Source organism: Elaeis guineensis, chromosome 7, assembly GCF_000442705.2.
Source record: "Elaeis guineensis isolate ETL-2024a chromosome 7, EG11, whole genome shotgun sequence".
Classification (NCBI taxonomy): Eukaryota; Viridiplantae; Streptophyta; class Magnoliopsida; order Arecales; family Arecaceae; genus Elaeis; species Elaeis guineensis.
The window spans coordinates 15,825,063-15,841,392 of record NC_025999.2 but is presented as its reverse complement, the minus strand read 5'-3'; the positions used below and the strand labels follow the sequence as shown (position 1 = coordinate 15,841,392).

At 38.2% G+C, this 16,330-nt stretch overlaps 1 protein-coding gene across 6 annotated transcripts in view; it reads left to right on the top strand.

Moving 5' to 3' along the window:
• The window catches only part of LOC105032498 (CSC1-like protein At4g02900), a 120,055-nt gene that overhangs the window by 76,162 nt on the left and 27,563 nt on the right, over positions 1 to 16,330 (top strand). For 5 of the 6 annotated variants that reach the window (XM_010906956.4, XM_073261188.1, XM_073261189.1 and 2 more), the window contains 2 exons: positions 6,196 to 6,331; positions 9,703 to 9,804. In XM_010906956.4, the coding sequence (XP_010905258.1) occupies positions 6,196 to 6,331; positions 9,703 to 9,804 (238 nt within the window). Of the gene's footprint in view, positions 1 to 440; positions 751 to 6,195; positions 6,332 to 9,702; positions 9,805 to 16,330 lie in introns of those variants that run through there. The other variant, XM_073261191.1, reaches the window with a different exon arrangement.

The following is a 16,330-nucleotide window of genomic DNA, read 5'->3' as shown; positions in this document are numbered from 1 at the left end:
AAAATCAAAAATTTTGACATGATCTTTTCTTATTTTTTTAATTTCTATGAATTTTAAAGTTTCAAAAAAAAAAAAGAAAGCGGTAGGGGAGAAAGGGAGGTGGAAGAGAAGCATGCATACTTCTAATTGGTGGTTTCTCCTTGTTTGCTTTTTTCGGACTGTGGAGTAGGGGGAGGTTTTTTTTCTTTCCAAAAGAGAAGAGGAAGAGAGACTTGTCTCCATTCCCTTAAACCCACGAATCGGGCTGAATCAGGCGATTTGGCCCTGTACTGTTCCAAATCAGGCGATTTGGGCTGGTTCACACCATTTTAGATCCGATGTTGAAAATAAAGGCCAAACCGACCTGATTCCATGCCGGTTTAGCTCGGTACAGGCCAATTTGGCAGTTTGGTCCAGTTTGGTGAACCATAGGAACCCTCTCTCCCCCTCCCTCTCCCCTATTCTGACTGCTACCGGCTTCTCTCTTTCTCTCCCTCCCTCCCCTGCTCTCTATTCCTCTTTTTCTCTTTCTTTCTCTTTTGGTTGGTTTCTTGATTCAGAGTTTGGAACCATCATGGTCCGTTAAGGGTATAGTTTGCTACACCCCAAACGGGTGGTTCGGGATGGTTTTGCTGACATTGCTTTCAAGAACAGGTTTATATAAGGTTTTAAATCCCATGAAATGGAGGTGGCCCATTTTCTATGTGGAACTGAATGCTATGTAGTCTGCTGTCCTGTCGGTCCCAATGGCGGTTCCAGTCATGCAACTTGGTAAAAATCCTCCGTCTCTCTCCCCTTATTATTTTTTTTTTTTTTTCCTTTCTTTCCTTCTTTTCTTTCTTTTTCTTCTATCTTCCTTTTTTTCCTTTCCTTTTTCTTTCTTTTCTTGTCCCTTCCTTTCTTTATTTTTTCCTTTTTCTTCTTCTTTCTCTTTCTTTTCTTCCTTTCCTTCCTCTCTCTCTTCTCCTTTCCTTTCTTTCATTTTTCTTCTTCTTCTTTTCTTTCACCTTATCAATTTCTTCACCTTTCTTTCCTTTGTTTCTTTCCTATTTTTTCTTCTCTTCCTGTGTGAATGGGTTTCGAAGTCTCAGTCCTGTTTTCCCACAAGCATGGGATAAAACGACTGGGACACCCCCCATCCTGCTAGGATGTAAAGCTTTGGTAGGCCTTCATAACCCACAATGCATGTCAAAAATGACAATATCTGTCAACATCTGTCAACATTTGTTTATTAGGTGCAAATTCAGAAACTTGATTTGTTGGGATTATGTGACACAAGATGTAGAATCCATCTGAATGGTTGAGCTTTGCTCTATTGTGGATTTCTGGTAAGGGAGTTGGAAGTGTTAGATGAATTGAGACAACATTTCGGCTTCATGTAGCATTACTTTTTCTTTTTCACTTTTTACTGAAAGTAGGCTAATATATCACTTTAGTATATAGACATCCAATGGAATCATGAAAAGCAGAGATCACAGAGTGGGTAGGAAAATCTTCTGTCCATGTAGTCTTGGGTATTTGAGTGCAGCAAATGTTAGTAAGATAATTTATGGGTTGATTGGCCTGGCAAAAGGGATGCTGTGCCCAAAAGGAGGAAAAGCTTTTGGATATGGCCTAGATATTTGGCAAGTATAATTGAACTCCTCCAAGGTGGCAAGTACCGGTTGATCCAATATATTTGTTAAATCCCTTTCAAGATGGCATGTACTCAAAGAATCTCAATGGTATGATTCAGACATGTCCAAACTGCTAGCATCTTGGTGGGAGGACATAGCACCATCTCATTGCAACAAATCAGCTAGCGTCTTCAGTGTTTTGACGCTTGTAACCATTAATATCCGAGTGTTCTAGAACTAGGTTGGTTATAAGGTGTATCTACATCTTTTGTTCTTTATGCTGCAACAATTGGTCATCATTGAAATTCCATTTTTGTCGTGGACATCTCAAGAGACCCTATCTTGATACACACATGCATATGTACATACATTCAAGCACATGTATGAATGCTTGCATATAGACATGCATGAATGCATACACACATGTATACATACATGATACATATATACATTCAGGCAGGCATACATATGTGCATGAAAACATATACATGCATGCATGAAAGCATATGTACATCCATGCATGCATAAATGCATATGTAAACGTTTTAAAAACTAGTGGAATGGGATGGTACCACCAACATCATATGGCTTTGATAGGATTGGATAGGGCCTGAGTTGCTAAAACATTGCCAAAATGGGGTGTCCCTTGTCCTGATTGAATTAGGTTGATGCTGTCCGGCACCGAAGCAAGAATTATCGGTTTGAAGGTGTCTCCACCAAAACATGCTTGATTTTTTTAATCAAAAATGGGGTATATGGGGGCATTCGGATACTTTGATGCATTTAAGCATCTCGAGAGGAGCTCTCAAGGCCCCTTTTGATTCATTAGAGAGAGAAAAAGAGAGGAGATAGGAGAGAGAGATGAAGAAGGGGAGAAGGTTTTTTTTTTTTTTTTTTAATGTCACCAAAGAGGGGTTGCTAGCAAATCTGCAAGGGAGGGTACTCCATTTAGGTAGGGCCCTTGAGTCTTTTACTTTTGGCCAAAGTTGACAAAAATCAAAATGAGGAAATCTATTTGAATTTTCTTTTATTTGAATTTTAGAGATGTTATAGGGTGGACAACACCCTACAACATGGTGAGTTTTATTTTTTTTGACCAATATTTTTTAATGAATTTTATATTTATATTAATATTTTAATGAAAATAAATATATAGAAATTTAGTCTGAAAAATTGTAGCATGCTTGCATTTGCGGTGTGCATATGCTATAATTTTTATGGTACTTGGTACCAAGGTTTCACATCTCGATGGGATGGAGGGTTTTCCAATCGTCCCATCCTGTTCTTTTGACAAAATAGGATTGAGACAGGGTTGGGACTTCGAAATCCATCCATGTGGGGAGAGAAGAAGAAAGAGGAAGAAAGAAAGAAAGATGAAGAAAGGAAAAAAATGAAAGGGAAGAAGAAGAAGAAAAAAGGAAGGACAGAAGGAAGAAAGGAAAGAGAAAGAGGAAAATGGAAAAAAAGAAAGAAAGGAAGGGATAAGAAAAAGAAAGAAAAAGGAAAGGAAAGAAAAGAAGGTAGAAGAAAAAGAAAGAAAAGGAAGGAGAGAAAAAAAGAAAGAAAAAGAAAGAAAGAAAGAAAGAGAAAGGAAAGAAGGAGAGAGGCATGGTGGATATCTATCGGGACTGATGATCGTGACGACTATCAGGATGGGACGGGATAGCAGGGTATCTTGTTCCATGGAGATATTGGGACACCTCTATCCCATAGGATTTAAACCCTTGCTTGGTACATTAGAAGCCGGGTTGATGGAAAAGATTAGATATGATAAAAGGAGATGAAGAATAGTATTGGGAGACTTGAGAGTTGTTATACGTTGAAAACCTTGCAAACTATAGCTACTATAGACTTGGTTCTTGTCACGCCCCCGACCCGAGATTGTGAATCGAGGGTCGCGGCAACCGCCGCATACTTATGAAGAACTCTCTCCATAAGCATGCAAGGCATCTCATCACGATATCAATGCATCACAGCGGAATAAATTCAAATAATTATTATTCAACTGTAATTCAAGTAATTAAATCAAATGTCTTACATCCAATAAAATTTTACTAAAAATAAAACAATAGATCTAAATTCAATGAAGTTGACAATGCTAATCTCGCTTCTAAAAGCTCTGTCCCAATATTTCTTCCCACGCTTGAAATTAATTATCTGAATCTGAAAAATAGAAAGAAAGGTAATGAGCTAGACAGCCCAGTAAGTAACAAATATCTCTACCAGATATTTCAGATATTATCTAATTTTCAAGAATAATGCTGCAAATAAACATAAGAGTATATTTCATGCTGATCAAATATTTTCAAATATTCACATATAATATAATCATAAATCCGATTCGATTCAAAACACTCGTAACTCAACAGCCTTGACTATGACCAACGTTTAACCCCCATTGGCGGGGTCCACAGAATATCAGCGCACAACCCCCACTGGCAGGGTCCACAAATACCAGCGCACAACCCCCACTGGCAGGGTCCACAAACACCAGCGCACAACCCCCACTGGTAGGGTCCACTGAGTACCAACGTATAATCCCCATTGGCGGGGCCCACTGAAACATAGTTAGGCTGAGAGCATAAATCCGATCTATATCAGAACACTGTACCATAATATGTCATAATTTTTTTCACTGAACATGTGCATAAATCGACGTACCATAATATTTCAAAAAGCACTTTTCTTTCAAAACATAATTTCATGAATCATGCATATTTTCAAAGAATAATTATTTATTTTCAGAATAAATATGGAATATCTCGAGAAGATGATTCATTACTTACCTTCCACGAAGCACTGAATGAACAGATCGACTAACTTCTAGGAGATTCTTCCGTACCTATTATCCAAAATTATATTTTTACATTAATTTTAATTCAAAATTAAATCTAACAAATCCCAAAATCAAAATCTTGCTTAAAATCAGACTCGTCTCTAAACTCGATCAGAAACATCAGATGAAGCCTTCCCCTACGCAAATCTTAGAAGGATAACTTTAGAGAGAGAAATCCATCAAGAGAGAGAGAAACAAGCTAGAGAGAGAAAATTCTAGAGAGAGAAAGTAGAGAGAGAAAGTTCAATTCCAGAGAGAGAAAGTCAGGGTTCAGACTGAGAGAAGAGAGAGAAACTCTCTCTCTCATCAATTTCATTTTTTATTTATTTATTTATTTATTTATTTACTTACTTATATATATATATATAAATATATATATATATATTTATTTATTTTTATTATTATTATTTTTTTTTCTTTTTTTTTCTTTTTTTTTTCTTTCCTTTTCTTTTTCTTTTTTTTCCTTCTTTCTCTTTTCTTTTTTTTCTTCTTTTTCTTTTTCTTCTTTTTCTTCTTTTTTCTTGGTTCTTCCCGTGCCGGAACAGGGGACCGGCGTTCCCTCGGCCTTGACCGGCCGTTCGGGCCACGGCCGCCGTGGCGGAGGCCGGCGGCCGACGGGGGCCACTCCCCCGATCACGGAGGAGCGTGGCCGGCGGTCAATTTTGATCGCCGGCGCCGGAAAAGTTCACGGAAAGGAGACCAAAACAGAGGTCCCTTTCTCGACCGGAAATCGGCGACTTTCGTCGCCGGCAGCCGCGCACAAATGCACGGGGAGGAAGGAGAAGAAAGAGGGGAAGAAGAGGGAAACTTACCTTGACCTCCGGTGACCTCGCCGGCGAGCAATCACGACGAGAATCCGAACGATATCCACGGCTTCGATTGAGAAAAACGGAGAGAAAGAGAGAGGGAGGAGGCCGATCTTCGGTCTCAAGGGGGAGGGGATCTTCTTATAGAGGACCCTAGGACTCCGAGGGGTCCTAGGAGTCCCGATTTTCTTGGGTTTCGCCGGAGAAGAAGACTCCTATCGGGAGTCTTCTTCCCGGTTTGCTCTGTTTTTTTTTCATTTTTTTTTTTCTCGTTTTGGGCTTTAGTGGGCTGAGATTAGTTGGGCTGGGTTTTTGGGCTACCACAGTTCTGGTTTTGAAAACCTTGCAAACTATATGCATGTACGTGTGTGTGTGTATGTCTATGTACATGTACATATGTATATATACATATATGTATGTACTCATATGTACTTATGTATCTATGCATTTACACGCATATGGATGTATGCATGGGGTTGCATGCTTGTGTGTCAATGCAATATTCATACATGTTTTTCTGAAATATCATCTTCCAGCATGTTGTCTATTTGAATTTTGATGTTTAAAATTTGAAATATCTCGTCCAAGTAACAGAATAGAGCTTTCTGCATGTATGAACTCTCAGCAGTTGACTACTTCCTCGTGTGGATGAACTGTATTATTTTTTTGATTTTTCAAAAGTATAGATTATGACTTTCCCCTTGTTCTCAGCACATTTAATCATGAATTTGTTTTATTTGGATATTTTATTTATCTATCATTCTTATGTCTTATTGTTTAAAGCCTTTAAGGATTCTCTTATATAAGTTTTTCACGTTGCTTTGCTTCTTAAATATCATTACTAATTTATTTTGGTATGACCTCACCTTGATAATGTTGTGCACAATTTCTTTATATTCATAACATCATTTCTTGGCACAATGTATATTTTTCTAACATTTTTTTTTTTGTTCTTTAGGCTTTGGGCACATCTGGTAATGGCATACATCTTTACATTTTGGATTTATTATACATTATACAAAGAATATAAGATCATAGCAGCAATGAGGTTGCATTTTCTTGCATCTGAAAATCGCAGACCAGATCAATTTACAGTGAGTTCTTTGGTTTAATCATCTCCCATTCCTCAATCAAGATGCTAAATTCTAATTCTTTATTCATGAATTCTAGTGTAATGTCAAGTACTGTATCTAATACATAACTAATATGATCACTGAAAAGCATGTGGAAGCATAACTAACACGTACAAGATTTCAAGAGTAAAAGCATTATACGAGTTCAGGATTTCACTTCAAAAACTTGCCATTAAAGATTTTCAAATAGAAATTTAAAAATTTCTCAAACTGTCAAGGTACCAAGTTTCCAAAGAAATTTGAGTCAAAAGCCTCTACTATTATTCATAAATTTCAAGATATAGCTAACTTAAAAAAACAAACATAATGGTGGAGTTCAAATTTTAAAAGAAACCGCTTAATTTTGGAAAACAATTCTAAAGTTTTAAGCTTTAAAATGGTACATAAGTGTCACAATGGTACAAAAGCTAAAAAGATACCAAAATAAATTCTAAGTTTTTTTGAGGTTGACAATGGTATTGGAGTTTCAAAACAATACCTAGCAAAGTTTGCCGTACTGGTCGGTACCGTATGGTACCATACTGGTATGCAGTTTTGTACTATATCGACACTTGGTACATCTTACCATCTTGTTCTATACCACATATAGATACTGTAACAAGAAGGTATCTATATGGAGTTTGGTACCGAGATGACGAACCTTGATACTTAAGGTTGATAATTGATATAGTTTGAAAATATAAAAAATAAACAAAAATTTGTCATGTATGGCAAAGTACTTATAAATAAAATCATAAACTTTGAAGCAATGATGGCCAAACCAACCCAAACTAGGCGGTTCAGACCATACTAAGCCGAATTAACACCCAGTTGGAATGGTTCAGCAACACTGGTTGGTTCAAGTTATAAAACCCCTCACCCTCCCCATCCAGCTGCTTGTCTGGTTCGGAACATTGAACATTTGAGAGCCTTTGAGGGTTCTCTTGCTTGTTCTCTCTCTCTATTACATTCTTGCTCTCTTGGTAAGCCTCCCTCCTCTCTCTCCCTCTCTTCCAGTCTCTCTTTTCCAGAAGCTTGTTCTCTCCTCTCCTTTAATACAATGATGCCATTGGATGGCCTTGTTGTAAGCTTTTCCCCTCTCCCTCTCTCCCTGCCAAATGTTTGCTTATTCACTTTCCCCCCTTCTTCAGCATAGTGATACCGTCGGTGGGCCACTGTCAAGGTAAGTTTTCCCTCATCTCTCCCTCCCCCTCCCTCCTCTTTCTCCCTTCGTTCCTCTCCTCCCTCTTGCTCCCCATGGTTTGGTATGCCTTGGCTTATTACAATACGTATCAGTATCATATTAATTTGGTCACTAACTAGCATGAGCCTCAATATCGGTATGGTGGACCTTGCTTTAAAGGGCTATATAGTTTAGAGCTTTTACAAAACAGAAGGGCTTAAGAATGATTATAAGATTGAAACATAACAAAACTTCAATCTTAGACAAATGAGGAAATTATTATGAGACCACATGTACCATTTTGGTAGAGTCCCACACATATGTCTTTTAGGTATGATATTAATTTTAGTTTTGAAAAAGATTTGAAAAATATAATATGAAATATTTATTAGAAAACTCCAAATGTAAGCAATAGATGTATAAGAGATTCACATATAAACAAATTCTCAAGTAGATATGCAGACATATAAACATCATTGGGAAGATTCATTTGACTTTAGTATTTCTGTACAAACCAAATCATAGTTGAAGTAAACCAACTATCAATTTCTAAATAACAACAAGGTAGGATGTTCAGAATTAGTTACAATTTTTAAAATGCATAAGTATACTAAAATCTGAAAACATTTATGAAACCCTAAGTTTTTGAGAACTGACTTTTTTTAGGTATTCAAATTCATACTTGATTTGGAAATATTCAAAACAAAAATCATCTCAAAATTTGTTGGCTAAAGTAAATATGAGTTCTAGGGTTTCAAAGAAGCTCCCAGAATTTGCGGAGTTTAGTGTTTCAAAGGTATCTCTAGGCTAAAAAATTTGAACACAATTCAGATAGAATAAAACATATTTAAATTTCAGGAGGTGTAGTTGGATTGGCATATGGGTAAAATTAGAAATTTGTGTCTATGTTGGAAAATCCTTGTAAACTTGAAAAGAACTTCAAGACTGTGTAAATAATACTTAAGTTCAAATGGATATAGAAAAGTCATAGCTTAAACCTAATAGAACTCTTAAGCTCCTTGCCCAGGTTCCTCTTTCCCTTCTCCTTCCTCTTTTTCCTGTTCTTCCCTCTCCCCTTTCTTTCCTTTTCCCTTGGTTGATTGTCCTTGCCCCTTTTCATAAGCAAAGTGGGATGGCCAAGCAGGTAAGGCCCACTAGGTGACTTTGCCTACCTAGGTCAGTTGCCTAAGTAGGATGGTTCCTCATGTAAATTAAGTAGGTCGGTGGGGGTAAGTGGTCAAATTGTATCATGTCTCAATATGCAGACTAGCAACAGAGGCCTAAAAAAATGCTTATTTATATGAATATCATTAAGTAAATATCATTACACGTCAATGAAATACTTAAAAAACCTTAGGAATAAAAAGTTGAATTTTCAGTTTTCAAGTTCCATTTTTTGGCATCCGATGAAAATTTCAACTTGAAAATGCTGTGCTATTTTTTAAAATCTTAAAATATCTTATAGATTTTCTTATATCCAGTTATTGCCAAATCCTAAAAGTTTGATTAGAAAAAGCTTATAAATCAGCCTTCATGGCATACCATCTATTTCACTTCTATTCAATGCTTATTGCATTGATAGAAGCAAGAGTTTAAATCCTTGTTACTGGGGCTTGTCCCTGTTTGAAGTTGGGTCAATACAATAATGAGATGGAATGGAAGGAGTAGAATAATCATTAACAACAAGAATGAAGAGAAAAATGAAAAAATAAATTAAAAATTGGCATAGCGGAATGCCAGGCCATTCAAAGTGTCGGGTTGCAACAGTCTTTGTCTGAAGAGATCCTGGGTCTTGGATAATCCAAGCACCTGGTCTGTCTCCAGTCTGATATGGTATTGCTAGGACTGAAATAGACTGGGTTCTTAGTCCTTAGAAGGTCCATTTTTCAATCTTATACACATCCATGATATTTGTCTAAGTACATGATGGCTATTACAAACAAAGTGTTCTTTATATATTCAAGTTTTAGATATTAGATGCATCTTTGAAACTTTCTTTTTCCAAGATGTTTGCTTTAATATTTGTTTTTTTTGTTTATCTGATCAGTAAATTTTAGTTAGATTTAGTATGCTCTAAGGTACCAAATTACTGTTTTTATATCTTTCATAATGTGTTTTGCTTTCACTCCGCCCTGTTAGTTATGTTTCCCCTTTTTTCTATGATATTTAGGTTCTTGTAAGAAATATTCCACCGGATCCTGATGAATCTGTTAGCGAGCATGTTGAGCATTTCTTTTCTGTGAATCATCACGATCATTATCTAACACATCAGGTTTGGATCTATAAGATTTGAATTTTGCCACTAGGTCTGTGTTATACATTGCATTAATAAAGATGGTTTCTATTTTATTAAGAAACCAAGCCTACATATTACATCAAATGAAGCTAATTTTCTATCATTTTTCTGTGGTTGGAAATAGCTATATATGTTTATCTCATTTTCAGACAACTAAGAAACGAATAATACATTATGTTTCTTTATAAAAGTATAAGTAGTAGTACTTAAACTGTAGGAAATTTGGTATTTGTGTCTCCATGCCATTTATTTCAATTTTTTTAAGAATTTTCTTGCTAGTTTTTGAAATTCAAAATTACATAATCTGGAACATACTTGTAAGTGAGGAAACTTTTATTTGGCTCACATATTTTTTGGTAATTTGAGGGAAAATTTTATAAATTATAAGGCCTACATTTTTGTGTTTTTGGATATTAGAAAATGAAGTTTACAAGCAAACAAAATGAACATGGCAGAAATGATAATGTTGAGATTGTTTATGGTAAAGTAAAGAAGGTGAGTGTGAGGAAAAATTATTAGTAGAGAAGTGTAGAGTTGCATAAAATCGAAGAATGAAGATAAAGTGAGAAGGAATCAATCGATTTGGTAGGGGCATCTGGGCATGCATGTTGAAGAATTAAGAAGGATCTAGATGGAAAGGTGCTCAAAATAGGTCTAAACTCACATTAATGGAAGTTATGAGAAAGGACTTGAAAAAGCTTCAATGACACCGGAGTAGCCCCTAACAACATTTTTAGCAAAAAAAGACCCAATGAACCCAACCCATGAAAAATAGATAAGGAGAGTTCTATTGATTTTGTTGTAAAGGTTATCTTATTTGTTATTTCTTGTTCCTAAACAAAAACATAGAAGATTTTCTGAATTTTGTCCATGTATGTTAGTTATGCTGTTATGCCAATATCAAGAACAAATATTGGTATTTGTAATCAAACTAAAAGCAATATGTTGACCGATAAAATTTAAATTTGTCAAGGTTCAAGGTTAGACATGAAAGAGTATGAAAGTGTGATGGATCTATGCTGGATGATAAGTATTTAATAATTTGAATAGCACATTTAGTCAGAGCAGGGCAAGTGGGAGTTGGCAACTCTTAAGGACTTAGGCATCTTATCTTGATTAGTGGCATTGGAGTTGAATATCTAGGTGGACATGTATATTCATAGCCTCAAGGTGAAAGAAATAAATACTATATGGAGGATGTAGAACGCTAGAAGGAAGGTGCATGAAGTCTTGCTCAGAAAGATTGATGGAGCAAGGTTTGGGGTACCATGTGTATTGCCCTATACAAGCAGTAAACTGGTAAGGGGGCTCAATACACACCAATTTTTGCGAATTGGGTCCAAGTCTCCAACAATCCAAATTTCACCACATTAGGGAAGGTTGTGTTGGGGGGCGATGTGCAGCGGATTATGGTAGTTGTAGGAGAAGGGAAGGAAAAAAACTGAAAAAAAAATAAAAAACACACAAGCACAAAACACAAGAGATTTACGTAGTTCAGAGTATCTTGCTCCTATGTCCACGGTTGCATAAAATATTTTCACTATGAATAACACAGGAAGTTTATGAGAGATAGGAACAAAGAAGAACCTCTCTTTTTCCTCTCTTCTGGATGCAAAACAGCCCCAATAGGAAGTAGAAACTCCTAGAAATTTTTCTCACATCTAGAAGTACCCTAGGATAGCACACAAGAAAGAACCCAAGCCCTCTCTCTCTTTCTCTCCTTCTCTTTTCTCTCTTGGAAAGGCCTGGTTGCTGCTGTCTGCGTTATACACAAGCCGTCGGCCCACAGGCCTTTTTAAAGGCCCAAATCCACATTCAGATCGGAGTAACCTCTTCGATCAAGGTTTCCTGTACCAGTATCGGATGGCGTGCCGGTGTCGGCCCGATATGGTATGATACGGTACCATACCGTACCGACACACGGTACGCTAAAGCATACCGGTTCGGTACCGGTACACATTTTTTTTTTCGATTTTTATTTTTTTTGGATGTTGAAGTTAATAATTGATAAATACAACCTCAAAATGATATTATATTGCATATTATTGACATATCTGGGTTCAATTTGGAGTTAGGTAGCGGTACAAAGACTCTTGATCCAAAATTTCAAATATATATTTATTTACATTATATTTCAACTATGTCATCTTAAAACTAAAGAAAAAATATATAAAATATGCATTAAAATGTATCTAAATATTTAAGTACAAAGCGCAATAACTGATATACGAACCTCAAGATGTACTCTGCATTTAATTTCTTGTCGAGTATCTGTGATGCTCGTAGATATCTGGATCATTAACATAGTCTGGAGGGACATCAGTCCAACCCTCTAGCCAAGCTGCACCGTACTCTTGAATATTCATCCCATAAGGCATCTTCTCTGGATTGTAAGACATCTCAGACCTCTCATTAAAACTCTGGTTCTGAGAAGTATCCTCGGGATGATGGTACGATTGTGGAGGAGCCCATCCAAATATGCCAATAGCAAAATTTGATCTGTAAGATACCTTCTTTTTCTAATTTTTTGGAGGTCTCAATGAAACCGTTGAGACTTGAGACCAAGATTGCCCACGGCCACGGGTGTTCTCTGAGAACTCTCAGAGAACACTGAAGGCTTGGTGCTTATTAAAGCACCAGGCCTTTGGCCCCTCCCTCCCCCTATGTGAAGTGGGCCACGCCCATTTCTCTCCCCCCTCCCCCCCACCATGTGAAAAGGCCCCCACCTTCCCCCCTCCCCCACGTGAAATGGTCCCTCAGGCGGTATGGTTCGGTTTATCCCAAACCGGCAACAAATCGAGCTATACCGTCCGATTTCGGGCGGTATGGGCCCAAACCGCACCGAACCGGACGGTTCGGTGTGGTTCGGGGTCGTTTTCTGAAAAATAGACCCGAACCAAATCAGTAAGGGATCGATCCGGCTCGGTACGCCCCGTACCGGGCGGTTCGGCCCGGTACGGCAAATCCTGTCTCCGATTAAAACTCAAAACAGCCTCCAGCCGTCAGATTAATGCTCTGATGAACCCATGCCATCGGATCGCACACTTGGTCCACTAAAATACCTATGGACCATGAGAAATGGGCGAGAAATGCCCTTCGTCCATAATGGACTGTGAGAAACTGGGCAGGAAACGCCTGCCGGTCTATGGCTCATGCATGGATCGCGTGAAAGCAGGGATGCATGCTCGTTGGGCTGCGCTTGCGGCCGCCCGCGTGCCTGCCTGCTCACCCGTGCTGGGCCGTGCGCCCGCTTGGGCCACGCCGGTCTGGGCCTGCTGTGGGCTAGGCCTTCTCCTTTTTTTTCTTTTGGGCTTAATTTTTGTGGGCTGTCTCCTTTTTTTGGGCTTCTTTGGGTCTTGATTGTATCCTGTAACTGGGTGGATTAGGCTTCACCACTCAACAACTCTCCCACTTGGAGACTAAGACATCCAATCAGCATCCACCTGAAAATAGAAAAAATAAAACTTCCATAAAATGAGTTAGTATTCTGTGCGGCACCTCCTTTCAACTAGCTTCGGAGGCCAATTAAGGCCATACACAGCCCCAATTTCTTTGTAGTGACCACTTTAGTCAACATATTGGCTAAATTCTTCGAGCCTTGAATCTTCTCCAGCGACAAGCTTCCATCTTCAAGCAATACCCTGAAGAAGTGATATCTTAGCTGTATGTACTTTGTTCTCGCATGAAACATGGGATTCTTCGTAAGATGAATAGCACTCTGACTGTCACTGAATAGTACATTGCAACTCTACTCTCTATCCAGTCCTTTCAATAAATTCTACAGCCAAATCATCTCTTTACTGGCTTCCATGATTGCGACATACTCTGTCTCGATGGTAGAAAGAGCCACAATCTTCTGCAGCTGTGAAACCCAGCTCACTGCTATCCCGCCAATGTTAAAAACATATCCAGTCATGCTCCTCCTGGTGTTGGCATCACCATCTAAGTCTGCATCCATGAATCCCGGTAGTGTTTGACTGCCCCTCCTGTAGCATAAGTCGACATCTTTGGTACCTTTTAAATATCTGAGGTCCACTTGATAGCTTCCCAACGTTGCTTATCCAGATTGACCATGTACCTGCTTATAGCTCCCACTACATGTGCAATGTCCGATCTTGTGCAAACCATCGCATACATCAAGCTGTCAACCGCTGAAGCATAAGGAACCCTTGCCATTCCTTCAGGAACCCTTGCCATTCTCTTCAGCTCATCATCATCCTTAGGTGATTGTTCCTTTGAAAGCTTGAAATGACTGGCCAAAGGTGTCTTTACAGACTTTGCATCTGTCATGTTGAACCTATCCAGCACCTCTTCGATGTAGCTACCTTGAATTAGCTTCAGTGTGCTTGCCACTCTTGTCTCTTTCAATTCTCAACCCAAGTATCTATTTTGCTCTGCCCATATCCTTCATTGCAAACTTTCTTGACAGCTCCCTTTTCCATCTTTCAATCTCTCGCATGTTTGATCCGGCTATCAGCATGTCATCAACATACAAAAGTAAGACAATAAAACTGTCATCGAGTATCCTGTAATAGCAGCAATGATCCTCCTGGCATCTTGCAAAACTATTATTAGTCATGAATCCATTAAATTTCTTGTACCATAATCTAGCGGCCTGTTTCAAACCATGCAAGCTCTTCCTCAACTTACACACAAGATCTTCCTTATTAGAGACTACAAAGCCAACAGATTGCTGCATATATATGTCCTCATCTATCTCACAATGTAGAAAAGTAGTAGTAATATCTAATTGTTAGAGCCGTCAAAACGGGCTGGCCCGGTCCGTGGAGGGCCGGCCCTTCACAAACCGGGCCCATTAGGGCTGGGCCAAAAAAGCCCTTTTGATAAACGGGCCATCAAATAGGTGGCCCAGCCCTAGCCCTTATAAGTGAAGGGCCTAAACAGGCCAGCCCTTATAGCTCACCAAAAAAATTAAAAAAATTAAAAAAATTAAAAAAATTAAAAAATTATAATAAATTAAAAAACTCTCAAACATAATACTTCATCAAATAAATAAATAAAATCAATCCCTACATCAAATTTTAAAACACCAAAAGTAAACATGAAAAAACTCCAAAATTTTTGTAATAATATCATAATCTCCATTCTTCATAAGAAAAAACATCACAGACTAATTAAACTCCACAAAATCAAACAAACCAAGAAGTAATAAATATTGTTCAAATAACATTGAGTCCAACTATTAAAATTCAGTCCCTGTTCTTAAGATTTTTAGTAATGACTAATGAGGCATAGAAATGAGAAAAAGGATATTTTAGAAATAATTGGTTATTTACTGATTACTTTAAGTGGTTAAGTTATTTTAAAATAATTTTTTTAAAAAAAACGAGCTGGTCCGCGGGCTAGACGGGCCAGCCCTTCATGGGCCGGGCCATAAACGAGTCGGGCTAAAAAGCCCTTTTGTTAAACGGGCTGCTAAAACACTGGCCCAGCCCTACTATTTTAAGGGCCTAAACGGATCGGTCCGCGGGCCAAGACCCGTTTTGACGGCTCTACTAACTGTTCTAACTTTTAAGTATAAATTCTCAGCTACTACTATGAATCACTCTAATAGTAAAGAGCTTAATAACATGAGAAAAAATTTCAGTGTAGTCAATATCTTCTTTCGGTTGGAAGCTTTTAACAACTAATCTGGTCTTATACCTCTTGCTACCATCATGCTCTTTTTTGATCTTGTAAACCCACTTGTTGTGTAGAGCCTTCTTTCCTTCCGATAGTGTGCTGAGTTCTCAAGTCTAATAATTCTTCAAGGATTGCATCTCGTCCTTGATTGTCAGCTCCCACTTAACTGAATCTTTGCTCTCCACAGCTTCTTCATAGCATTCGGATTCACCGCTATCTATCAACAGCAATAATGAAGAGAAGGTGAGTACCTTTCTAGTGGTCTTGAGATTCTCGTGGATCTCCTTAGCTGAGATGTCTCTGGCTCTGATTCAAGATCTTCATGAGCTCCTTTGGCAATATCATCCTCTATGATACCTTCCAACTCGGCCTGTTCTTTCTCCTCAATTGACTATCCTGCACTGTCAGAAAATCCTTATCCTTGTAGAGGCTTCTTTTATTGAAGATCACGTTTTTGCTTCTAATGAATTTTTTGTCTTGCTCGCTCCAGAACTTGTAGCAGAATTCATCAGTGTCATACCCAATGAAGAAGCACTTCTGTGATTTCGCATCGAGCTTATCTCTCTTTTCAGCATTGACGAGCACATAAGAGATACAGCCGAAGACCTTCAGGTGAGATAAATTTACTGACTTCCCTGTCCACTCTTCCTCTGATAGTTTGTTATCAATAAAAATTGAGGGATCTTTATTTAACAAGTAGGCAGTAGTGCTAACTGCCTCAGCCCATAACATTTTGGGCAAACCAGCATGAATCCACATGCTCCTGGCTCTCCCGTTCAAGGTTCTGTTCATACGCTCAGCTACCCCATTCTGTTGTGGCGTGTTTGGGATGGTCTTCTCCATCTTGATTCCACTTGCT